Source organism: Mastigoproctus giganteus, unplaced genomic scaffold (assembly GCF_048544385.1).
Source record: "Mastigoproctus giganteus isolate SK-2022 unplaced genomic scaffold, ASM4854438v1 scaffold_16, whole genome shotgun sequence".
In the NCBI taxonomy this organism is placed as follows: Eukaryota; Metazoa; Arthropoda; class Arachnida; order Uropygi; family Thelyphonidae; genus Mastigoproctus; species Mastigoproctus giganteus.
Genome location: NW_028328293.1, coordinates 380,643 through 407,345, shown reverse-complemented (window position 1 = coordinate 407,345; position 26,703 = coordinate 380,643). Strand labels below are relative to the sequence as shown.

General features: G+C 36.4%; 1 protein-coding gene across 2 annotated transcripts in view; it reads left to right on the top strand.

The window, feature by feature from the left end:
- The window catches only part of LOC150074886 (myeloid leukemia factor 1-like), a 149,590-nt gene that overhangs the window by 71,276 nt on the left and 51,611 nt on the right, over positions 1–26,703 (top strand). For both annotated transcript variants that reach the window (XM_090389425.1, XM_090389424.1), the window contains exon 3: positions 11,321–11,449. In XM_090389425.1, coding sequence (XP_090245551.1) covers positions 11,321–11,449 — 129 coding nt within the window. The remainder of the gene's footprint in view (positions 1–11,320; positions 11,450–26,703) is intronic.

Sequence of the window (26,703 nt, the reverse complement as noted above, 5' to 3'; positions counted from 1 at the left end):
TCACTGTACAGTGAGAGTCATACAAGATTGCTTTGTGGACTGTTTCCATAATAGTATGATGGTTTTGTCACTTGATTGGGGAGGTCTGTGTTTGAGTCCTGTTATAGACTGGAAGAATTCATAAAGACTTCTTCTGCCAGGGCTGTAGTTTTCTGATCTCGGGCAGAGGGATTAGGATTCTGCCCTGAATTATTCTTGGTTTTCCAGCACTCACAATGTGCAAATCGGCTCATGAACACGCACACTTGTAAAGACATATTACGCAACACCAGAGTGCGGCTTAAGTGATGTGCTTAAATCCTAAGATTGTGGACAGTGACATTGCAAAGTTGGACCTGGCAACTGAAACATGAACCCATGCTTGCAACCTGTAGGGAAAATTGGAGTGATGGAATTTGGCTGTGAATTGTAGCTGGCATCTACTAGAAGTTAGTCTGCCAGGAGGATTGAGGCTAGTGGTAGTCCCCTCCCTCCCCTCCACCCTTTTTTAAGTGAAAGTCCTTGTGTGTCCTAATCCTTTTGGTCATATAGTGTTCGTGCAAAATTAACATTTTTGGCATTTGAAAATCTCAGGGCAACTGGAAAAACCATAACTAGGTAATCATAAATGAAACAAGCAAAGTTAAAACAGAAGAAAAGGATATTTTTTGAACTACAGAATTAATTATTAATTCAGTACTTCAAATTTTATTATAATTTTAACATTAGTAGAGGCATATGATGCAAGAAAGCCAGCTTATATAGCGTCAGTCAAAAAAAAACCTTCCCATTTCACCCACCCATTCACTCCAAAAGTTTGTCTAGTTCAGTCTTGAATTTATTTAAGCTGTCAGCTTCCATGACAGATGGAAGCTTGTTCCAGCAATCAACTACCCACTGGCTAAAGGTATATTTCCACACATGTATTCTACAACTGTCTTTCCTCAATTTGAATTTATGCCACCTTAGGTACGTAATGTGAGCAAGAGGAAGAATTCCATCAGCATTGAGCTTGCTCAAACCATTCAAGGCCTTATACACCTCGATCAGATCACGTTGCAGGTGCCTTTTCTCCCGACACTGCAATTTTCAGAACTGAATCTCTTATTGGTAAGAGAAATGCTTTGTTCCACTCACCAGTCTCATTGCCTCCTCTGTATTCATTTCAGCAGCTATACATCCTTCCTAAAATGAGGCCTCTAGGCCTGTATGCAGTACTCAAGATGTGGCTTGACCATTGCCTTATAAAAAGGGATAATCACCTCCTTATCCCTGCTAGAAAAATTCCTGTATATCATTGACAAGATCCTATTGCAGCCAAAAATATGAAGTTTTCTGCACTGCTCAGAAAACTTCATATCTGACTACCCAATTACCACCCATTATTACTTTTGCATTCTCCACTTCCCTTAGTGTAGTACCGCACAGTTGGTATGCTACTCTGCGTTTACTTCTACCTATATGCAGTACTTTGTATTCTTCTTCAGTGTATCAGTCTTTCGACTGGTTTGCCCTTTTGATTAGCTTTCTCACGATCTTGTGCTAGATGTTTCACTTCTGCATAGCTTCAAAGCCCAGTTTCCTTCAGAATTGTTTTTATATACTCACCAGATATGGGCCCCTGGGGTTAACAAGCTGAAGTTATTGTTCAATAGGAAATAGAAACCTTTTCTGTTTTAACACTATGGATACACACAAACAGAAATTTAAAAAAAAAAAAAAAAAAAAAAAACTGAGAATTCCCATATTAATCACACAAAATTAAAATTGAAGGATTACTAAAATATGACTATAGTGAGCTAGTGTGAGAAACCCCTGGTTAATGCATATCTCACATCTACAACCTGGATATGTGAGATTCTATTGTATTTCACTGTTAAAAATAATATCTATTATTTCTAGTACACCTTCCCACTACTGCTAAATATAAAAACTTGGATTGTAATGAAAAAATGTAATTTCTTTGTTTTTGCCAAGTGTGAATAATTTTATTCACATTTTAGGTGAATAAAATTATTTGGAATTTTTAACTGGGAGTTTTACAGCCGTCCATCTAAGGAAATACAAAAAAACACTACACCCTCAAGTTGGAACCCACTAACAGATTACAGCAAGTCATAAAAAAATTTCTCAAGAACCTCCTCATAACCAATAATGTTGATGATCTCATATTCAAAAGGCTGAACTCTATTCCTGTAAAAAAAAAAAAAAAAAAAAAAAAAAAAATATCCAAGTCCACTAAATGACACTATTGAATTATGACGAATCCAAAGTTCATAAACATCCTGCTTTCTGTGACTAAACAATATCTCATGCACAGTGGCATTGCAGACCATGCACCACAGGGGGTGCCTCTGGAAGGAAGGACAATGGCTTCATGAATATCATAGAAAATAAAACAATTAATATAAATTTTGTGAGTGCAAAGGAGACCTCAATTTTCTGCTATACCACTGCTTTACACTACTCAAATTGGAAAACAATATGAAATTCAGACTTAATAGCAGGGCAGACATATTTTAAATTTGAAGATCAGATTAACAAAGACAATAGAGCCCTGACTGTATAACACTACAACATAAATAATACGGGCAACAGTTTCATGTTAAAATTGAAAACAAAGGCTCTAACAACATTGCAAACCACTAAGATAAGTATTCCACTTCATGGGTAACACACTCACCATTTGACAACATGGAGAAATTAGACCAATTTCATACCCACTTTAAAAACAAGGAACACAATCACAAAATTTATGCTCAAGAAAGAGGCTAACAAAACTCCCTTTCTCAACAACTACATATAATTGAAAAACAGTCACTTCTGACTACCATCTACATGAAACAAACCAAACGGAAAGGGTGCTTAACCACCTCTCAAACTCTATAAGAGTTAAGACATGAGTAGTTAAGAGCCTTATATAAGAGGCCATGCACATCTGCAGCCTGCAATTTTTGGACAAAAAACTTCAGAAAACATAAAAGCTTATTGGTGCAAGAAAGCCACAGGCTTTTGCTAATAATAAAATATATACAATAAAAAAATAATATTAAAAAAGAAAAAATATATATAAAAAAATAAAGAAAATAAATTACCTGTGTGATTCCCTCCTCACATTGATAACTATCCAACTAGCCTTTAAATTTCCCCAATCTTTAAACCTCAACTACTGATGAAGCAACTTATTCCACTAATTATCCACTTGTTAACTAAAAAAAAACTTCTTACAATCTGGTGTAAATCTGGTCTCTTTCACCAAAATTAGAGGGCACCTCCGTAGCCAGGTGGGAAGGAGCAGGAGTGCGTAGCACACGCTTCTTGATTAGACCGGGGTTCAAGCCCGTCACCACCAAATACGGAGGATGCGGAAAAGTCAGGGAATGACCACCGCATATCCCGGAGAAATATGGCCTTAGTTGCTAATGCTCCTAAAAACCAAAACAACAACAACATCACCAAAATTAGAATTTTTGGCCTCTTACTTCTGGAATTGTTTATAACAGAAAAATTTTGCTTGCATTCGTTTTACTATCCCTCCACAGAGCTTTATAGCCCTCAATCAGGTCCACTAAGGTGCCTGATTGACAAGCTGTAAACTACATATATGAAGTCTTTCCTCATACAGGCACCCTGATGCAGATCTCGACCAAACAAGTTGCCCATTTCAGACCCTTTCAAGAAGCTTGATGTCTTTTTTTTTTTAGGTGTAGTCTCCATACTTGGCCACAGTATTTCAAGTGCTGTTTTAAATTTATCTTATAGAGTCTTCGTGTTTGTCCATAAAATGGTCCCTGAAGCTTGTCAGAAATTCATCCAGCTATGACAGGCTAGGCTTCGAGCAAGCCCTAGCCTGTCATGCATATCATGGAGTCTAAAATGTTAGGGGAACTGATAATCAACTACCACGGTGTCAAGTGGAACAAATTTAAAATTTTGGTCATTCTGCAAAAAACCAAATCCTCTGCTTATGCCTTCACAATGATGGGACTGTTAATAACTCTGGGTATAGCTCCCATGTGCAAGTTCTAAAAACACTGATCTTAATGTGGCAAAAATCCAGGTGTGAACAAACATAAGGAGGTCAAGGTGTAGTGTCCACATCCACACAGGAATGATGCCCGTTTGTGTCACCAGGCAACACTAGGTGGTAGTGCTCTCTCTCTCATTGGAGGCTTCACGGTAAAGTTTAGCTGCAGAGCATAGCTCCAGCATCCCCATCTCTTTCATCATGCAGTATGAGATGGGCATCATGACAAGATCCAATATTTCTTACATTATTAGCACAGCTCTAAATCAGTTATAGCAGGTCAGCCTAGACGGTCCAGGAACCCTTGGTAACTCTAGAAGAGATGTGGATCAGCTGGTGTATTATCTCGCTGCTTCTATTCTGCCAGATAACAACGTGGAGGGAATCCAAGTAGTATGTATTAAAGGGACATTATCGCGACCACATTATGTCAAGTAGATGGGCATGTTCTTGCTGTGTGTATGCCATATCCAAAAACTTTATTAATTCTCACGTGTCCCACTCCTTCACTTTATCTACTGAATGCACCATGAATTGCCAAACTAACAGAACAAACCTATCTGTAAAAGATCTAAACTTTCCAAAACTTTCTCATTCATTTCACAAATATATGTGGTCTTAGTTCCAATTTTAGTGATTTCCATTTCCACATCTGATAGAATCCCAATTATAAATTGCTTCAACCACTACTCATGTCAGTGTTCCTAATTATTCACTTTATAATTCCTTTTGGTTCAAAGGCTGTACTTGTGCATATGTCTGCTCTGATTTCAGAGATTTCCTAATTTGGAATCTCCTCTAGCATAAAATCTTGCTACCCCATCTGTCAAATTCATTTGTTGCCTCTTATTGTTCTCCTACTCCACTAACACTTGAAACCCTTTGACTTCCTTTCTCTGAAGTTCAACTTTCCTAACAGCAAGGTCACTTTCCTTGGCAATTTTATCATTCACATCTCTAACTGGCTTCAGTTTTCTAGTCATACAGACCCAGCTGGGTGAAATGCTGAGGCTTTTGCAATTACTAATGACCGCGCATAGATCTTTCATTTACTTACCACAATACCAAACAATTCAACCACATGCCCAATATTCTTGATCTTTTTTCTCACAAACAACTCTTGTCATCAGTACACAGTCAGTGTTGGCATCCTCTAGGCACCTCTTATCACAATTTGGTGATGGTCTCTTCTCCAGTGGATCCTCTTTCTCGTGAACATTCTCAGCCTCATGTTGTGTGACATTACAAGAATTCAAAATGAGATGACCTGTTAGACTTCTGTTCTTATTGTCCTTGGTTAGATTACTAGTTTAAATGTTTGCTCAGATCATGTCAGTGAAAATCATTCTTGTAGGAATGAAATCCTTTATTCCATCTGAAAAACTCATCATTTATCTAATCTAAACCTTGGTTTTCCAATAAATGTACTAAGGCTGTTCAAGATAAAATTATAGCATAATGCAAATGGCTGCCATCCAGATCTCCTGCTTGATTTTCAACAGGCTAAGAATACAAAACTTGCTTTTTGTCCAAAGTAAGTCGAGCATTCTGATCTCTTGCCAAGGCTACTAGCTGCAACTTCTATCCATCTTTAGTCACAGCTCTGTTAAAACATGATGGTTATATTGTATCCTCACACAAAGATAAAGCCAAATAACTAGCATCCTATTTTAATTCTAACTCCTCTACTTCACTCAATGTCTCCTGTGGCCTTCCAATAGAAGGAAATTAGAAGAATTCTGAACAATTTTGATTCCAGTGAAGGTTCAGATCCCACTGGTATTTCTTAACTTTCTCAAATTGTGCTTCTGAACTTCCTCCTAATCTGTGTTACCTTTTTAAACTTTCTTATTGCGCTGGTGTTTTGCCTCCTATTTGGAAATATGATCATATCCAGCCAGTCCCTAAAAAGAGTGACAAATCTCTTCATTCCAATTATTGCCCTATTGCACTTCCATCTCCTCTTTTCAAAGTAATGGGAGAAATCCATCAACCACTAACCCTTAAATTATCTTGAAACCTTCCATCTGATCAATGATCACCAATATGGATTCCATCAGTGTCGATCAATTGGTGGTATATTGACATATGTTCCTCATCTTTAAACAAATTCAACAGAAAAATTTAGTTGAACCCAAGTAGCTGCTCTTCAGATTCTACGACATTTTATGGTATACAGCACAAAGGTCTTATGGCCTGCTGACTGATTTTTGCTATAGTTTCTTTAATGTTATTCCACATCTGTTCAGTATTGTTTATCATAATTTCCTTATTTAACTCATTATAGCTATTTGTAGTATTCTGGAACAGTATTCTTATTTCTTCATTCTTTAATTTTTCTAGGTTCCATTTATTATTTATTTTCTTTCTTTTAATTTTCTTTAGCTTTAGTTCTGTTATCGTTTTCACCATTGAATGGTCACTGTCCACACCTGCTCCTGGAAAAGACATGGCTTTATTTACCTGATTGCGGTATCTTTGTTTCACCAGAATGTAGTCTAACTGATATCTACAAGAATCTCCAGAATTTTTCCACGTATACCTATGGCTTAGTGGTGCCTGGAAACCAAGTGTTGGCAACTACAAATCTTTCTTGACTACAGAAATCAATTAGTCATTGTCCCCCTCAAATTTCTTGGTCCTAGCTGAAATCTCCAACGATATTTCCTTTTCTTTTGCCTTCCATTATAATTACAGTCGAACTTGGTTATAACGAGCATCAAGGGACGGACAAAATTTCCTCTTTATAACCGTTACTCGCTATATCAGTGATAGTGGAGATGGGGGAAACCCCTGGACCATTAGACAGTTAACACTTTATAACAGTGATGAGTTAACTCTACCTCCTATTTTTTTTAAGTTCTCAATAACTTGATAAAAAGATATTCAAAAAATAAAAGAAATATTAGAGAGAGAAAAATAATATAAGTATATACCTACACAATTTATTTGTCTGCAACTTTAAAACCATACACTTAATACTAAACACAATTTATTTCTCTGTAATTAAAAACAATACTATTTAATAATAAACACACTATTTCAATTAGTCTTTATTTATGGCTCATTTTCCAACTTGCGACTTCTCCCTTAAGATCTGGGAGAAGGCTACTACACCGCCATCTGTCTACCAGCAACTCTTTGCAGTACATCGACAGCAGTATTCTGACTTTCTGCCAATCTATACAGATGGCTCAAAGTTGGAATGTCATGTGGGATCTGCTGTTGTGTTCCCTCACAAAACAATATCCTATAAGATCCCACAAGAAACTAGCATCTATACTGCAGAGTTGCATGCAATACAAACAGCCCTAGATCACATTAAAAATTGCGACTACCAGAGGTATATGATTTACTGCGATTCATCGAGCGTGTTACAGGCTCTGGTATCGGTGGGTTTTAACCCTCATCCGATCCTGTCCAGGATCCAGCAGATTCTTTTTTCTCTCAAGACATTAGAATTCGATATTCGCTTTTGCTGGATCCCAAGCCACATTGGGATCCGGGGAAATGAATCGGCTGATGCTGCTGCCAAATCAGCCATTTCCCTGGATAATCATTGCCTGTCAGTCCCCTATACAGACTACAGGCAAATAGTACGTTCCAAACTGCTTTCCCAATGGCAAGATTCTTGGCACGGACAGACCACAAATAAATTACATCAAATCAAGCCTGTAATTTCGCAATGGCAGTCCAGTCTGCGCAGGGTCCGAAGAGAGGAAGTTGTTCTTGCTCGGCTCCGCATAGGTCATAGTCATCTAACTCATTCCTACTTGCTGAGGGCGGATGACCCACCTATGTGCGAGATGTGTAATGTTATTTTAACCGTTCGTCATATTTTAATAGAATGTCCTGTTTTTATAGAAGCCCGACGCTTGTATTTTACCGCTTTTAATAATCTGACTGAGCCATTTACACTCAGTCAGATTATAGGTGACAGACACAATACGTCTGACGTCTTTAATTTTTTACAATTTGTTAATTTTTATACAAAGCTCTAAGTTTTATGCTTTTACTATTATACCTTTTTAACACAAATATTTGACGTGGTAGCCTTGGCTACCAAAATATTTAATAGCATTTTAAAATTTGACTTGGCGCATTATGGCCTTAGCTGCCAATGCGCCATAAAAAACCAAATCAAATCAAAAATCAAACTTTATTTATGAATCTTAAAATTGATGTTTGTTTTAACTTAAAACACTCAGCACATTAAGTCTCATTACTTGCCTCAGTTCCTTCAAAAAAATTGACTAATGTGTCTGTAGAACCTTGAGCTTTGTGAGATTGTCGACACTGATTTTGGTTCACTTGTCGTCATATCATCGTCAATGACAAGTGAATCCTCATTGTTGAGCACAGCATCTACAGTGTCATTAGGAAGACCACTAGTTAACAAGTTGTCATCGGCCCATTCAAATTCACGATGTTATCTGCATTAAAACCTACAACTTTGTTAAGTAGCAACCATTCGGATAATGGTAAGTTATTTTCTTCATTTCCGTCATCTTCATCTACGATTGTAATTTCATTTGAATTTAATTTTGATTTCTTAAAGAAATTCGATATGGTTGTTGAAGTAACGTTGTTCCACGCATCAGTCAATAAATTTATAGCATCCAATATCGATAATGACTTGGTAAGTTTCTGTTCTCTTTGACTGATCAGAAGAATTAGAAATCTTTTATAATATCCTTTCAAACTCTTGATTACACTTATATCCATTGGTTGTAAAATTGATGTTGCCTTGGGTGGCAGAAACACTAGCTTAACTGGACAAATTTTGAATCTAGGGATGTGCAGGACAGTTATCAACTAACAATAAAATATTTTTCTTCTTTTTGAATAGCTCTTTATTCCAATATTTACATATTTCCAAAAAATATCCGAAGTCGTCCAAGCTTTCTTGTTTGTAGTGTAATCCACAGGAAGTTTCCTTGTGTTTTTGAAACACAGAGGTTTTAACGAATTTCCGATAAAACCGGCCTTTTTTTTATATATATATATATATATATATATATAAAAAATCATATTTGCATATAGGAGCACCGTCAAGTGAGCCTTTGATTTTTTTTTCCACCAACACATTTTTCCCCTTTGAATTTAAATGTATTGTCAAGTGTCAAATAATAAAACAGTCCTGTTTTGTTGGCATTGTAGATGTCTTCATCATTGAAATCTTTCTTGATTTCTGCCCAAACACAGTCAATCCATTCATTTGCCATTATTGAATCTGCAGATCGAAATTCTCCACTAATTTTTGCATAAACAATGTTATGTCGATTTTTAAATCGATTAGCCAACTGTTGTTACATACAAAATCATCGCATCCAATTGTTTAGCAAATTTTTCCACTTGAGCCTTCAAGATTGGAACGTCTATTGAAAATCCAGCACTTCTGGATTTTCTCAATGCTAATCTGATCTCAATGTTTTATTGACATCTGTAAACTCTCACTTTCTAAATTTTTTTTCCAGTGCCAATATGTAAACATCTTTATTCTTCCACAATGTCAACACATTTGAAGAGAACAAAGAAAACTTTTTACACACTTCAAAATTTTTTACACCATGTTCTAACTCACAAATAATTTCTGCTTTTTCATGAAACGAGAGACACTTTCTTTTATTGTTTTACATGTTTCCGAAGGGAAGGGTTCATTTCTAACTGATTTTACTTTAAGAATGATAAAGTGATCTGCATATAAAGTTATTAGACGTCTCGAAATAAACATTCTCTAATTTTCCAATCTGTAGCACAGTGCATACATTCCATGTTGCAATTCGAAAACCGGGATGGCCTGGAAAGCCCTGCTACTTTCCTTGACGAGCCCAACATCACATTGCCTATGTGCATTGTTGATTCCCAGAATTCCCCGTTACTCTCATTCTTCTTTGACTTTTCATCATTGGTTTTCTTGGGAAAAGAAAGGGTAACAGGAGGGTTTCCCCTTGCTTTCCTGCAAGTAGTAACCTTCACTGTCTGAGGCTGTGGTTGCTGTCTTTCACTTTTAAGCTCTTCCGGCACCTGACCTAGGTCTCCCAGCCTACCAAGTCCAGTTTCATAGCATGTTGAATATAGCCTTGCACAGTGTCCCGTCTCTCATTAGCACCTGACCTAGTTTCCCGCTTGGCTTATAACCCAACCTTCTTCTAGGTTGCTCGTGTCCCGGGGTTCACTGACATGGAGGTGAGAGTGGGATTGGGATGGAGAGGCTAGGTGATTTTCCAGAGAAATCATATGTTATGCATGCACATCCCTTGAACTTTGCATTGTCAATGTTAAACTTTAGTTGCCACCTCTTAGCTCCTCTGCCCAACTTTTCTAGATCTTGTTGCAGTAGTGTACTGTTATTAACAACCCTGCCAACCTTAGTATCATCTACAAACTTGGACATTAAGCCTGATATATCTTCATCAATATCATTGATAAATACAGAAAACAACAATGGGCCCAACACCGAACCCTGGGGAACTCCACTAATAATGTTAATCGACCAAGAGCAGTGTCCATTGATTACCACTCTCTACCTTCTCTCACTCAACCATCCCTTTGCCATACTGCTCCAATTTGTACAGTAATCTTCCACATGCAACAAATATCAAAAGCTTTTAGTTTTTAATTGCAGAGAAAGACTTTTTTTTTTTTTTTTTTTTTTATCAGAAACAGTGCTAGATATGTCTCTTATATGGTTCTCAAACTGTGAATTACTATGATACTCAAAAATGATAAATGAATTTGTGAGCCCACCACTTAAACAAAACCTAATGATTTCATTTTTGTTCCAGTTGGGCAAGGAATAGATATACCACATTTAATAATTAAATTTTAATCTATATATCCAATAAAAATAATTATAGAGCCTTATTAGAAAAATAAAATTGTTGCATTGGAAATAAACAAAATGCAACCCCCTCCCAGTTGTCCTATATGAAAAATAATACTATTACTTATTAAGCCTAAATTTTTACTCCAAAATGCAGACTAAAAGAATTCTGTAGTTATTTCTCCAGTGAAAAAATAATTATTGGTGCAGATGGGAGTGGGGTGAGCCTTTGTGGAATGATTAAATTTTCATATTCACAGAATTTATAGGGTTTCTTTTTTTTTTTTTTTGTTGATGATGTATATATAAGTACTAACATGCTTGCTCAAATTAACTTTATGGATTTTTTTTTTTTTTTTTATGTTTCAGGTTAAGTAGAGAAATGTCTTTGGGACATTTTTAATGGTGTGTGATTGTCAGAAAACAATTTTAAAGCAACTATTTATTTTTATTTTTTATTGCTTCTCTAAAAATATTGTATTTTTCAGGAAAACATGGCTCGAGATCCAAACTGTCATAGCTATTCCTCATCATCAGTCATGACTCTTACAACAGATGAAACAGGCCGCCCTCAAGTTTATCAGGCATCTTCATCTACACGCACTGCTCCTGGCGGGGTAATAACAAAAATAACTTGGCTATAAACCTTATACAAATTGTTTTTTTAATGATTTTTCCAGTAAACATAAGGAATTTATTTCCTTTATTTATATCACTGTTATTTTATTTTATTATTTTTTTTTATGAAAACCCCAAACACGAAAGGTATCAAAACCTATAGTACTTAGTACCGTGCATGGGTTGAAGGAGAAGTATGGGGAGAGGGGGATGCTGGAAACTTTGCTCTAGAGACTAAACATGGGTTTCACCACTTCAAGCCTCCAATAAGCAAAGTGGTGGTATTTCACCGGTTGATGAAAGTCATCTACCACCTGAAAAATTGCAATTGAGGGGTTTTTTTTTTTTTTGGTTTTTTTTTTTTGTTTGTTTTTTTTGCATTAGAACGTCTTCCTCTTGTCACAGTTTCTTGTAATTTTTTTAAAGTTGGGACAAAAAACAAACCTTTTAGTTGTGGAATAAATCCAGTTGGTCTGAAGAACTTTAATGTATGATGACCATGATCATCTTGTACTGCGCTGTTCAAAATATTTCTGTATGACATTCTGGTTTTGAACATTCTGTATATAGCTCTTTCTTTACTGCTTCACAAATATAAATTAAATAATTTGCATTTAAAATTTCTTCTCAACAGTTTCTTCCCAGTTAAGCCGTTCCTCTATTTTTCAGCTGTCTTTGAAAATCTGCCCAACATTATCTCTATGCTGATGTAAATATCTCGTCTAAATTTGAACTCCATCGACTCCTCCCTCCTTTCAGAAAATGTACTCTCTCTAAAACCGTTAAAGAATTTGTGAGTTATCTTTCCCTGTTTAATCTATCAATAAATGCTTCTAAATCTGAACATTGCAAATTTTTTTTCAAAAAGAAACCTTTTGTCATTACATCTACTTGGGTGGTACCCTAATTACCAAATTTTAAACTCATAAAGACCTTGAAGTTATCTTTGGCTCCAGATTTAATTTTGCTCCTCATATTATCTATTGAAAAAATCATTTAGATCGTAAAACAACATTTACTGCATGTCACCTCTCACCAATTAATTATTGAATATTTTAATTTGATCGTAAAACCAACCATTCTTTATGCCTCCCCAGTTTGGGCTGGAGTTGCCAAATCCAATTTTAAGAGATTCTCCTCCCTTGAATATTGGTTCTTCAAATGAACAGTTTTCACAAAAACAATTATGGCTGGGTGTTTAAACTACTCTCTATTTGATGCTGAAATTCTAAAGTCAAATTATCCCTCCTCATTAAACTTTAATTCAAAAATCAATTGTCCTATATTTTAGGAAATAATTGGGTGGAAAATTCCCCACAGATTCAAGCTCAAATTAATTTCTCTGCTTAGACTTCTTAGAATTGATATGCACTTTCAGCCCTGCCTAATTCCAAACATTAACTCCCTAAACATTAATCCTGTCCTCAGTTTTATTGGACTTGTTTTAACCTGACATGTATACTCTTATACTGTATTTTGCTCCATTTTTGACATTGTCTTCCTCTGTAAATACGATTTGAGAGCATTCATTGCTATTTGTTTTATACTGCTGTACATTTTTTTGTTAATGTGCATCAGATTTTCATCTTTTCTTAACGTAGTGCCCATATGTTCCCAGTCACAACATCCATGTAATGCAATAGAGCAGTGTTTCTCAACCTTTTTTTAATTATCACCCCCTAAAGGGCTTTTTTATATATTTTTTTCCTAATTAACTCCCCCCCCCCCCCATGAAATTTTAAACAAGAAAATATTTTATACTTATTCCTTTTATTCAATGGGATTCCTAATACTTCTTAGCTAAAGGTTCAACGTTCGGTGTGAACTTAGTAAGTTTAATTCTAATGTCTCCTCTTGAGCATATATCAATTCTGTTTCTTTCCTTTCTATTTTCTAAATTCTATTTCCAAAAATATATAATTAATGATATGGAACTGATCATGCAGCCCACAGCCCTTTCCTGAACAACTCTTGGGACTGGCAACCTTCAGCATTTCATGTTTTTGGCTCCTAGCCAAAAAAGGTTGGATGCCCCTGACATAGGCTTTCCATGTAACTGAAGATTTGTTTGTTACTGGGTGCTGATTGGAGGAATGAATGAGCAGTAAAGCATAAAAAAAGTTGTTGCTGTTTTTTTTTTTTTTTTTTTATGTAAATCATGTAAAACATGTTTTATAATCATGTCATAAATCATGTTTTATGTAAAACATTACCATAATTTTTGCATAAGGTGCTTATTGTCCTCATTCTATCTGTACACACGTAGCAACTTGGCTTCCACTAGACTGGTTTTCATGAAGTTTTACATTTGGACATTTTAAAAATATTTATTAACTCATTCCAAATTTTGTTAAAATTGGATCAATAGAAATCTCATATTTATTATTATTTTTTTTTTATTTTATTTTATTATTATTATTTTTTTTCCATCCTAATAATAGACTCCTAGTGGATGAATTTCATTAAAATTGGACCAGTAGAAAATTAATAACTGCTCCCAGTTTGTTTGTTATTTGGTTTTTAGGAGCATTAGCAACTAAGGCCATATTGCTCCAGGGATATGCGGTAGTCATTCCCTGACCTTTCCGCATCCTCCATATTTCGTGGTCACAGGCTCGAACCCCGGTCTAATCAAGAATCGTGTGCTATGCACTGCTGCTCCTGCCCACCTGACTATGGAGGCGCCCTGCTCCCAGTGGATGGATTTTCAGTAAAATTTTATATTTAATTCTTTCAGAACAATTTATTGAATCTTCCAAAATTTTCTTTAAAATCTTATTTATAATAAATAATTATAAAATAATTATTTATTTTATTCTTTTTTTTTTTTTTTTTTTCATACATGTAGGCTATCCATATATTGATCTGAAGCACCAAATACTTGGTACTGTTAGTTTTGTTGCCATGCAAATGCACAAACAATTTTCTCAGTTAGCACATAAAAACCATTGTTTTCTCTCTCTCTCTTTGATTATTAGAAATCATGAATTATTGCTATTTGCTAATGCACCTGAAATGTAATGCACTAAGCACTAAAAGGGTTCCAATGCCTTGTGGAGGGGGAGCTTGATCCAGGCAATGGAAACTCTTTACTCCTTGTCCTCAATATTGCTTTTATTAAAAGCTTATAGGTGAAGCTTTGTATATCTGAGCCATTTCATATTACATGCTCATAGCCCACACACTCAATATTAATTTCATAATCTATGATATATGCAGTGGTGAGTTATAGTGGGCTTGCGAGAGCCCATTGTTAAAATGATAATTTATTTTACAAATGAAATCCTGATTGCAATTATTGAGTATTCAAAGCCGAAACTATGGTCGGGCTAGCGAGACCCCCATCCCCAGCATTTTAAGGGCGCAATCAATCAGTTACGTATTTTAAAATTGCTTCATTTTTGATTTATTACAGTCGAACCTCTGTTTAACCAACTTTTTTATGGCAAATTTTTTTTAATTGCTCTTGGTAATTAATTTAAAATGGTTTCCGTTGAACGAAGAAAATTTCCGTGTAATGAACGGATTAGTCGCGCTAGTCAATATGCTTTCTATAGCCAGTCAGTGGATTAAGAAGATTCCGACACGGATAATAGCCCCTGGTCAACCTGTGTTGTGTTTCCCCTTTACTCCGACAAACGAGCATATGTTTTTCGGAGAAGTGAGTGATCCGTGCCTTCCAGTAAATTTCTCCATCTATGTTTACGTGTAATTATATTGGTAAGATGCACACTTGATATAGATAAAGGAAAGGAAAAAACTGACTCAAGTAAATAATACGAAGGTCTTTGAGATAACAGAAGAGGAGAAAAAACAGTATGTACTGGAACTTAAGAACAAGCTTGAGCTTCTGCAGACTTCTCAGGACCAAGATATCGACGTGGAATATTACAACTTTCTGAAAGTGATAAAGCCCAAGATAGGGAAAAATAAATCAAAAGAAGAAAAAAATTAGTCAAGAAACTTGTTATGATCAACCGAAGGTGACAAATGAAGAGCAAGATAAACACTGACAAGGAGAAAATTGAGTATACTGAGTTATGCAAAGCCATTAGAAAGAGCTCAGAGAGGACATAAGATTTAACACAAGAAAAGTAGAACAAGCATTAAAGGAAAACAAAGGACTTAAATCAGCAGCCATGAGCAGTAATACAGAAAGACAAATGATACTGAAACTGAAGAATAGCGATGGTGTACTTATAAATAGCAGAGATGACATAATTCAAATAGCAGAAGACTACTATAGAGAATTATACAAGGAGCGAGGGAATGATGCCAGCAGTGGGGAAGATGAATCTCAAATTAGCAACACCTACGACATACCCGATATTCTTCCTGATGAGGTAGAACATGCGTTGAAGAATTAGAAAGCCCCGGGGGAAGATGAAGTTACTGTAGAGTTGTTAAAATTGGGAGGAAGAGACATAACACAAAACCTTTCAAGGCTCTTCACATGCTTCAAAGTGCATTAGAAAAGGTGTGACACCTAAGCAGTGGAATAATGCAATCATAGTTTTGCTGCATAAGAAAAGAGATATAAATCAGAAATTGGAAATTATAGACCAATTAGCATGTTATCCCACATCTACAAGTTGTTCACAAGGGTCATTACTAACAGATTAGAAAGAATACTTGATTGAGAATCAACCGAAAGAGCAAGCTGGCTTAAGGACAGGATTCTCAACTATGAATCGCCTTCATGTAATATCACAGCTAATGGAGAAAGCAAATGAATATAAAACACCATTATGCCTGACATTTGTGGATTATGAAAAGGCATTTAACTCCATACAGCATAAGGCAATGTTTCAGGCACTGGAAACACAAGGCATAGATACACCATATGTTATGATTTTGAAGAAAATATATTAGAACGCTACCTCCTTTATTAGACTAGACAAAGACAGTTATAAATTTAAAATTGAGAAAGGAGTTTGACAAGGAGACACAATATCTCCGAAGCTGTTTACTGCTGCCCTTGAGGAAGCTTTCAGAAGATTAGACTGGTCGCAGAAAAGGTTCAATATGAATGGAGAGTACCTAAACTATTTACGATTTGCACGATCCCAAAGAATTAGAGGAAAATCTTAATCAGTTATGCATAGTTAGTAAGGATTTTGGACTAAAGATGAATATTTACTCAGAGGTAACTACCATCAAGGGTAAAGGGAAGGGTTTTTGCTTTCGTAAAGGTGACTATTGTGGTCTGAGACAGTATTTAAATTCTATACAGTGGAATCAACTGATGTGTTACCAACAGCAAATTCAAAATGGGAAGCATTCAAAGAATTAATCTTGGAAGCTACTAGGCTTTTCATACCAACAAAGAAATATTGTTTAAGATTTAAGCCTAAATGGATGTCAGATGAACTAATTAGACATATGACAGAGAAAAAAAATGCATGGGATACATATAAATTAGCATGTGACACAGAAGCCTGTGATAGATAAAAGCTGGTCTGTAACCAAGTTATAAAGGAGGTTAGGCAGGCAAAGGCAGATTACGAGAAATCTTTGGCAAAGGATGCAAAGAATTCTTTACTTATGTAAACTCTAAAAGGAGGAGAATGAATCAGATCGGTCCACTTGATATCGATGGTTCAACTGTTGATAATCCTGCTCAGGACACAGCTCAAAGACATGATGACAGATGGACTAAGAAAATAACAGAATGGTACCCAAGAGGAGCTAGAAGAAAACCTGGAAGACAACAGCGGAGATGGATAGATGAAATTCATGAGTTCATGGTTATTAAATGGATGGCTATTGCACAAAACAGAATGAACTGGAAAGTTGCTGGAGAGGCCTTCATCCTGCAGTGGATTTAAAATGGCTGATGATGTTTACACATGGTCACAAAAGCTGAATATCCAAGTGATTCCGACATTTTGCAGAGTATTCGAAGAACTGGCGAAAGCAGCAATGTAGGTGGGGAGGAGGGATTGAGGCAACTAAGATATTATATAAACTTTATGAATATGAAATGTTGGCAGATTTTGAAACTTCGTCGAGGCTTTCACTGTGTAGAAAATGTTCCAAACTTTAATTGGCATACAGGCAATAATTAAAAAAAAAAAAAAACTATGCATATCACCAATCTCCAAAAAAACAGTGCGAATTAAAGACGAGTGCTAAAGAACTTGATGTGGAAACTATAAAGATCGGCCGTGTGTTCGGGCTATGGTGTAGCTTGCTCACGGCAATTGCGGGTTAGAGGAATCATCCCGCTTTGTGCAAACATTTTGAATCAGAAGTTAAATATTCAGGATTATTAAATCGACTTTTAATCTGAAATTTCATAACCATTTCAGAAGCGTTACAGATTCACTATGGTAAGTAAACGCAGATAAATTAATTATTCAAATTATCAGTGCTAATTGTTTGAAAAATTCTTAAGGAAATTATGAAGCTAAAATTGAGAGCATGTTGAAGTGGAAAGAATTTGAAGAAATCAAATTTGAAGTAAGAACACATTTAAAAAATTACCTCATGACAAGTTATTAAATGCGTTGTTTTATCTTTAAAGGATAAGTTATTAATGAACAGAGTAATTTTAAATTAAATAAAGAAAATGACACCTTTTGAAAGAAATTTTAAACATATGCTACTGGAAATCATGGAATATGAAAGAACTTTCCTCTCGGTGGCAAGACAGTGAAAACCAAATAATAAATTTGCTTTCTGATAAAATATGAAATAAAAATTAATGATTTTATAGATTTTGTCGAAGACGGTTTATTTTTAAAATTGAGTGAAATTCCCTTTTCAATTAAGAAAGCCAGAAATATCTTTGAAACCATTGTGATTAGCGCTACTGAAGCTGAGTGAGCTTTCAGCGTAATGAATAATGTTGACAATTAAACACGTTGCAGATTATGATGGCCATACGTCTAATTGGAAAACCACTGCTTCAATTTGATCTGGATCGTTACGTCAAATCTCCGTATTTGGTAGTCACAGGTTTGAACCCCAGTCTAATCAAGAAGCTTGTGCTACACACTGCAGCTCCTGCCCACATGGCTACGGAGGAGGCACCCAACAACAACAAATATTAATAAAGAAGTAAATTGCATATGGGAATTTTTAGAATAAAATTTTCTTGGATATTTGTGTAATTTTTTTTTAATGTAATCTGTGATTTTTGTGTACTTTTCTAGAAAGTTTGTTTTTTTATGTAATATTGGTTTTTATATTGTAGAATGTTTTGTGATAATATTTCATGTTATTTTTTACTCACAATATTAAAATTTTATCATGAAAAAAATGTATCCATTATATTTCCCTAATAATATAATTTTAAGTAATTTTCACCAACCGTATGTTGAAATGACAAAATAAAACGAGAGCCAAAATTTTGATACCTTTATAATTAAGCTCGCAATAAATTACAATTTACAGTATAAAACAATTAAAATATCAGGTGAAAAGTGATAAAATATCTCTAAAACAAATAAAATATCATATAATACAATAAAATATATCAGGTTAAAAGCTATAAAATATCAAAAAATACAATAAAATATATCAGGTTAAAAGCTATAAAATATCTGAAACTTTTGAAGGCTCCGCCTTCTTTCTGAACAGTACGCTTTTTACTTTACAGTGCAACTTTAAATACCCACAGGTTCACGGCACATGTCACGTGATTCTATGGCACGTGCACTATTCTTGTGCATGTCGGAACCTGAAGTGGCTCGGGAGCACATCAGGTGGAATCGTCAGGAGGAGATGGATACGCATACCTGTCTCTATTAATATTGTTCTCAATGGAACTAATCTGCAAGCTCTCGAGCCACTTGCGGTCCCAAAACCTATGCGCCCAGTCAATGATAACTGCTTCGTCTGGGGGGATATGGTGCTGCTTCTCCCAAAAGTGTTCAGCCACGGCGGATTTTCCGTAGTCTGCATTCCTTATCGCTTTTGTGTGCTCCCCCAGACGATCCTTGAGACGCCACTTTGTTTCCCCCACATATCATTCCCCACAATCCGGGCACTTAATGCTATAGACAACCCCACTTGTATTTTCGTTTGAAATGAGGTCTTTCACCTGTGACACGACTGTGTGCAACTTCCGACCTGGAAGCTGCACATAGCGCATCTAGTAGTTTCGTAATACCCGAGCTATACTCTCGGTTAAAATCTGATGATAAGGAATGTATGCGGTGGCTATCGGCGTAAAAGACTCGCCTCTCCTCTGTTCTCCTCTAATATATTTCTCTATGATCCTCTGGGGGTAGCCACACTTCAGGAGATCCGCCGTGACGCCCTCGTACTCTTTCTTTCTATCCTCGGAGGTGCTACAATGTGACTTTGCCCTGTCTGTTAGTGCTCTAATCACACTATTCTTGTGATGGTTGGCCTTAGCTGAATTATAATGTGAATATTGGCCTTTACACATGGGTTTTCTATAAACTTTGGTCTTTATATACGGGCCTTCTCTGTAGACCAACACATCCAAGAACAGCAAAGCCCCCTCCTTCTACCTCCGAGGTGAATTGTATGAACGGGGAGAAGCCATTAAGAAAATTTAACCTAATTTTCCCTCCCTTTTCGAATAATTGAGAACGTATCTCTTCCACGGATGCCTAGGGAGAACCATGTCACTAAACAATCTAACTTCGAGCTCCTCCATAGCTAGATTAGCTATAATCACACTAATGGGGGAGCCCATATCTGCACCGTGAACCTGCTTATACATATTGTCGCAAACAGATCTCTGACATCTACAGACACAAACACAATCCGGGTAAGTTTGATAGACTTAGGGAACAAACCACGACCAGATATAATGTTGAAAATAATACTGCTAACAATTTTATAGTTAATTTAATCAGCAAGCAATTGACTGAAGGACAGGAAGAGGTCTTAAATCTAGGGACCAAGTTTACTACGATTCCGCCCAAGCTGCCCATTGCACAGATCGCAATGGGTATTGAGGAAGCGGTAAATAAGTTATCTTAGGTCGTGGCTAATGAAATTCGGGTAAAAACTGTAGCCATTCTAAATCAAGCTAAGAAAGCTCCCTCTAATCTTAATATTAGACCAAAATTAGCACTTAAGAGTCTGAAGCAAGATGATAGTATCGTGGACCTACCAGCGGATAAAGGCAGGGTAACGATGGTTCTGGATACGGAGGTATATTTAGACAAAGGTGAAGACAGGATATTAGAGCTGGAAAAGGAATTAGAAAATGTGAATTGGAATATCATCGGTTTGGCTGAAACAAGAAGAAGAAATGAATTACTTATAAGTTTATCAAGTGGAAATCTGCTGTACACCAATGGAAGGAGTGACGGTGGAGTTGGGTTTCTGGTCCATAAAGATTTTAAAAACAACATTTTGGAATTCAAAAGTACATCACCAAGGGTGTCAAGACTAATACTCAAGATTTCAAAGCGGTACAAGCTAAAGATTATAATGATTTATGCACCAACATCGAGCCATGATGATGAAGAGGTTGAAGAAATGTACACCGAAATTGAGTCTTCTAGATGAGCAGAAAACCCACTACACTATTATTATTATGGGGAACTTCAATGTTAAGGTTGGAAAGACAAAACAGCGCAGAAAGGGAACTATAGGAAATTTTGGAATTGGTGAAAAAAATGAGAGGTGAAAGACTTGTGGAATTTGCAGAATCTCAAGGACTGTCAGTATTGAACACTTTTTTTTCAAGAAAAGAGTGAACAGAAAGTGGACATGGAAGAGTCCAAATGGATTAACAACTAATAAAATCGACTTCGTCCTGAATAATGTAAATGTTGGAAGTGATCACAGAATGGTAAGATGTACACTTGATATAAATGTAGGAAAGGAAAAAACTGACTCGAGTAAATAATACAAAGGTCTTTGAGATAACAGAACAGGAGAAAAAACAGTATGTACTGGAACTTAACAAGTTTGAGCTTCTGCAGACTGCTCAGGACCAAGATATCGATCAGGAATATTACAACTTTCTGAAAGTCATAAAGCCCAAGAAACCTATAGGGAAAAAGAAATCCAAAGAAGAAAAAATTACTCAAGAAACACTTGTCGTGATGAACCGAAGACGAGAAATGACGAGGAAGAAAAACACTGACAGGGAGAAAATTGAGTATACTGAGTTAGGCAAAGCCATTCGAAAGAGACTCAGAGAGGACATAAGAAGATTTAACACAAGAAAAGTAGAACAAGCATTAAGGGAAAACAAAGGATTTAAATCAACACACATGAGCAGTAATACAGAAAGACAAATGATACTGAAACTGAAGAATAGCGATGGTGTACTTATAAACAGCAGAGAAGGCATAATTCAAAAAGCAGAAGACTACTATAGAGAATAACACAAGGAGCGAGGGAATGATGCCAGCAGTGGGGAAGATGAATCTCAAATTAGCAACACCTACGACATACCCGATATTCTTCCTGATGAGGTAGAACATGCATTGAAGAAGATGAAGAATCGGAAAGCTCCGGGGGAAGAAGTTATGTAGAGTTGTTAAAATTGGGAGGAAGAGACATAAAACAAAAACTGGCAAGGCTCTTCACAAAGTGCATTAGAAAAGGTGTGGCGCCTAAGCAGTGGAATAATTCAATCATAGTTTTGCTGCATAAGAAAGGAGATAAATCAGAAATTGGAAATTATAGACCAATTAGCTTGTTATCACACATCTACAAGTTGTTCACAAGGGTCATTACTAACAGATTAGAAAGAATACTTGGTGAGAGTCAACGAAAAGAGCAAGCTGGCTTTAGAACAGGATTCTCAACTATGGATCACCTTCACGTAATATCACAGCTAATGGAGAAAGCAAATGAATATAAAACACCATTATGCCTGGCATTTGTGGATTATGAAAAGGCATTTGACTCCATACAGCATAAGGCAATGTTTAGGGTACTGGAAAGACAAGGCATAGATACCCCATATATTATGATTTTGAAGAAAATATATGAGAGTGCTACCTCCTTTATTAGACTAGACAAAGAGAAAGGAGTTCGAGAAGGAGACAATATCTCTAAAGCTGTGTACTGCTGACCTTGAGGAAGCTTTCAGAAGATTAGACTGGTTGCAGAAAGGAGTCAGTGTGAAGGGAGAGTACCTAAACCATTTACGATTTGCAGATGACATTGTGGTCATAAGCCACGATCCCAAAGAATTAGAGGAAAATCTTAATCAGTTATGAACGGTTAGTAAGGATTTTGGACTAAAGATGAATATGGCTAAAACAAAAGCAATGATGAACAAGTATGCCACAGAAAGGGAAATAATGATTGAAGGAGCAGTAATTGAAAAGGTGGAGTCATATACTTATCTGGGACAAGTTATTAGCTGTAATAATGATAAATGGCTAGAAGTCAAGAGAAGAATAAATTTTCGATGGATAGCATTCAGGAAATACAGTCACATACTGAAGAGCAATATCCCAGTTTGTCTGAAACGTAAAATAATGAACCAGTGTATACTCCCCACCATGACTTATGGAATTGAAACTTGGGCATTCACCAAAAGAATGGAAGAGAAGCTGAGAACTACACAGCGAAGAATGGAACGAATTATATTGGGAATCAGACTGTTAGATAAGAAGAGAAACACATGGTCTTGGGCAGGACACATAGCTCATAGACATGACAGATAGACTAAGAAAATAACAGAATGGTATCCAAGAGGAGCTAGAAGAAAACCTGGAAGACAAAGGCGGAGATGGATAGATGAAATTCATGAGTTTTTGGGTAGTAAATGGATGGCCAGTGCTCAAAACAGAAGTAACTGGAAAGTTGCTGGAGAGGCCTTCATCCTGCAGTTGATTGAAAATGGCTGATGATGATGATGATTTAGACAAAACATTAGACTTGTTGAATGATCGAGCAACTTATAAGATTATTCACAAAAATTCATTGCTGAACCTAGAAAGTCAGGTTAATAGGATGGTACAGGGCAAGTTAAAGACTAATAAGATTTCTAAGGAACAGTATTGGTTGTTCCATGTAACAGGAAGCCAAATACCAAGATTCTATGGCCTGCCCAAAATACACAAAGTGGGTGTTCCACTCAGGCCCATAGTTTCGTTTATAGGCAGTCCCGCATATGCACTATCCGGTTTCTTGGCTAAATTGTTGTCACCGTTAGTAGGACTTTCCGAGTTTTGTGTCAAGGACAGCAAGGATTTTGTACATTTTATAAGAGAGCAACGTATAGAAGAAAATGAAATTATGACATCTCTGTTTACATGTATTCCAATTAACCATGGTGTGCGATGTACACACATGGCCCTGTAGAGAGATACCACCTTAAGCAGTACGACACAACTAAGTTTGGATGATATTTGTAAGGGCATAGAATTGTCTCTGAATTCTATCATGGTGTTTTGCGACACTATGTATAAGCAGGTTCACGGTGCAGCTATGGGCTCCCCCATTAGTGCGATTATAGCTAATCTAGCTATGGAGGAGCTCGAGGTTAGATTATTTAGTGACATGGTTCTCCCTATGCATCCATGGAAGAGATACATTGATGATACGTTCTCAATTATTCGAAAGGGGTGGGAAGATGAGGTTAAATTTTCTTAATGGCTTCTCCCCTTCATACAATTCATCTCGGATGTAGAAGAAGGAGGGGCTTTGCTGTTCTTGGATGTGTTGGTCTACAGAGAAGGCCCGTGTCTAAAAACCAAAGTTTATAGAAAACCCATGTGTAAAGGCCAATATTCACATTATAATTCAGCTCAGGCAAACCATCACAAGAATAGTGTGATTGGAGCACTAACAGACAGGGCAAAGTCACATTGTAGTACCTCCGAGGATAGAAAGAAAGAGCATGAGTGCGTCACAGCGGATCTCCTGAAATGTGGCTACCCCCAGAGGATCATAGAGAAATATATTAGAGGAGAACAGAGGAGAGGCGAGTCTTTTACGCCAATAGCCACCGCATACATTCCCTATTATCCGGGTTTAACCGAGCGTATAGCTCTGGTATTACGAAACTACCAGATGCGCTGTGTGCAGCTTCCAGGTCGGAAGCTGCACACAGTCGTGTCACAGGTGAAAGACCCTATTTCAAACGAAAATACAAGTGGGGGTCGTCTATAGCATTAAGTGCCCAGATTGTGTGGAATGTTATGTTGGGGAAACAAAGTGGCATCTCAAGGTTCGTCTGGGGGAGCACACAAAGGCGATAAGGAATGCAGACTACGGAAAATCCGCCGTGGCTGAACACTTTAGGGAAAAGCAGCACCATATCTCCCCGGATGAAGCAGTTATTGTTGACCGGGCACATAAGTTTTGAGATCGCAAGTGGCTCGAGAGCTTGCGGATTAGTTCCATTGAGAACAATATTAATAGAGACGGGTATGTGTATCCATCCCCTCTTTGAGGCAGTGATCCTTAGAGGGGATGAACGATTCCACCTGACGCGCTCCCGAGCCACTTCTGGTTCCGACATGCACGAGAATAGTGCACGTGCCATCGAATCACATGACATGTGTCGTGAAACTGCGGGTATTTAAAGTGGCACTGTAATGTAAAAAGCGTATTGTTGAAAAGAAGGCAGAGCCTCCAAAAGCTTCAGATATTTTATCGCTTTTAACCTGGTATATTTTATTGTATTTTATGATATTTTATTTGGTTTACAGATATTTTATCACTTTTAACCTGGTATTTTAATTGTTTTATACTGTAAATAGTAATTTATTGTAAGCTTAATTATAAAGTTATCAAAATTTTGGCTTTCATTTTAATTTGTCATTTCAACATACGGTTAGCGAAAAATACTTTAAATTATATTATGAATTTACCCAACCCCAGAGGCCTATTTGGAGAATATTTCCCTAATTGTTAAAAAAAAAAAAAAAAAAAAAAACGAATAAAAAAGTTGCGCATGTACCATGCGCACAACTTTTTTACCAAGATGAAACATCCTTCGCGTTTCTTTTAGATTTTTTGATTTGTATATATTGGTTACGAAATAAGAGCTTTTTTGTTCTAAATATTTTATTGATCATTTACAAATTTACATAATTTCTGGAAGACGAGATACGATGGATTTATAATAACTGAAGTAAGAGATGTATACTTGCAATAGCATCGTATGTATATATCTCTGGAAAACAGCGTCAATTGAGGTACCGATCTTTGTAGTTGAAGCGACATACGCAGCTGTTAAGGGCACCTAACAATGGAATGTAATGAAAATGCGAGACGAAAAAAATTGACAAATATTTGTATTGTCACAGTCATGACAAATGCTTGTATTGTTGCAGCCGTGTGATAAATACTTGTATTGTTGCAGTCATACTTACTGCAGTAGTAACTGCAAGAAGTATGATTGTGATGTCATACTATTCAAGAATTCTAAAAAGTTAGAACTCCAGACACTATTGTATCCAGTTATTATTGTAAGGGGAGGCATGACAACCAGGTTTTTAAGCTTTTTTTAGATGGACCTAGGAACGTTTTACACATTCACTAAAAGCATGGTTAAGGGGGTAACAAGCCCCATCTGTCCACCCCCTGAATCCGCCCCTGACTTGAGATATCATACTGGTCACGAAAAATGCGTCACGCGCTCTAATCACACTACTACCAGTAGTAGTGTGTGAGCGTGGGAAGTGCCTCTGCTGGAATCCGCAGATCACGTCACTTCCATAACCAATCAAATTTACTGGATAGAAAGTTGGAAAAACTGTGAGCCCATTTGCTAAAATACTCACAGCTCAGCCTTGAAATAAGCCTGTAGCCAGAGATTTAACAAAAAGGTAAATAATAAGTTAATTTGAATTAATACAGAAAAATAAATTAATGAAAAAATAAACAAACTTGATAACAGTGTAATTCAGTCTGCCAATTTAGGAAGCAGTTAAATCATCTTAAAATGATATATAAAATCAAATTTTGTTAAATATTTAAAAAAAAAAACTAAATTAGCCTCTTTATAAGTGACAGATCAAAAGTGTGCATTTGTTGTAGGATTTTGAAGGTTTATGTAAAGTGTTCTTTTTAAAACTATAGTTTAAAAATAACATTGCAGGAGTTTTGGGCTGGGCACTCTTTGAGCTTCAAATTCTTCAAAGATATAGGGTAAATCAATTAAGTAAATTAAGTTGGACTTAATTTCAGCTGTGAGGTCTCTACAGATGAGAGAGACCCTAGGCCATTGCCCATACCCTTCATTTCCAGTGCTCTAACCAACCCCTGGTAGCATTTGCTGGATTTATTTGTACAAATTCCTACAGTTAGAGCTAGTTTTTTTCCTGTACAGCAATTTTTTTTGTAGCCC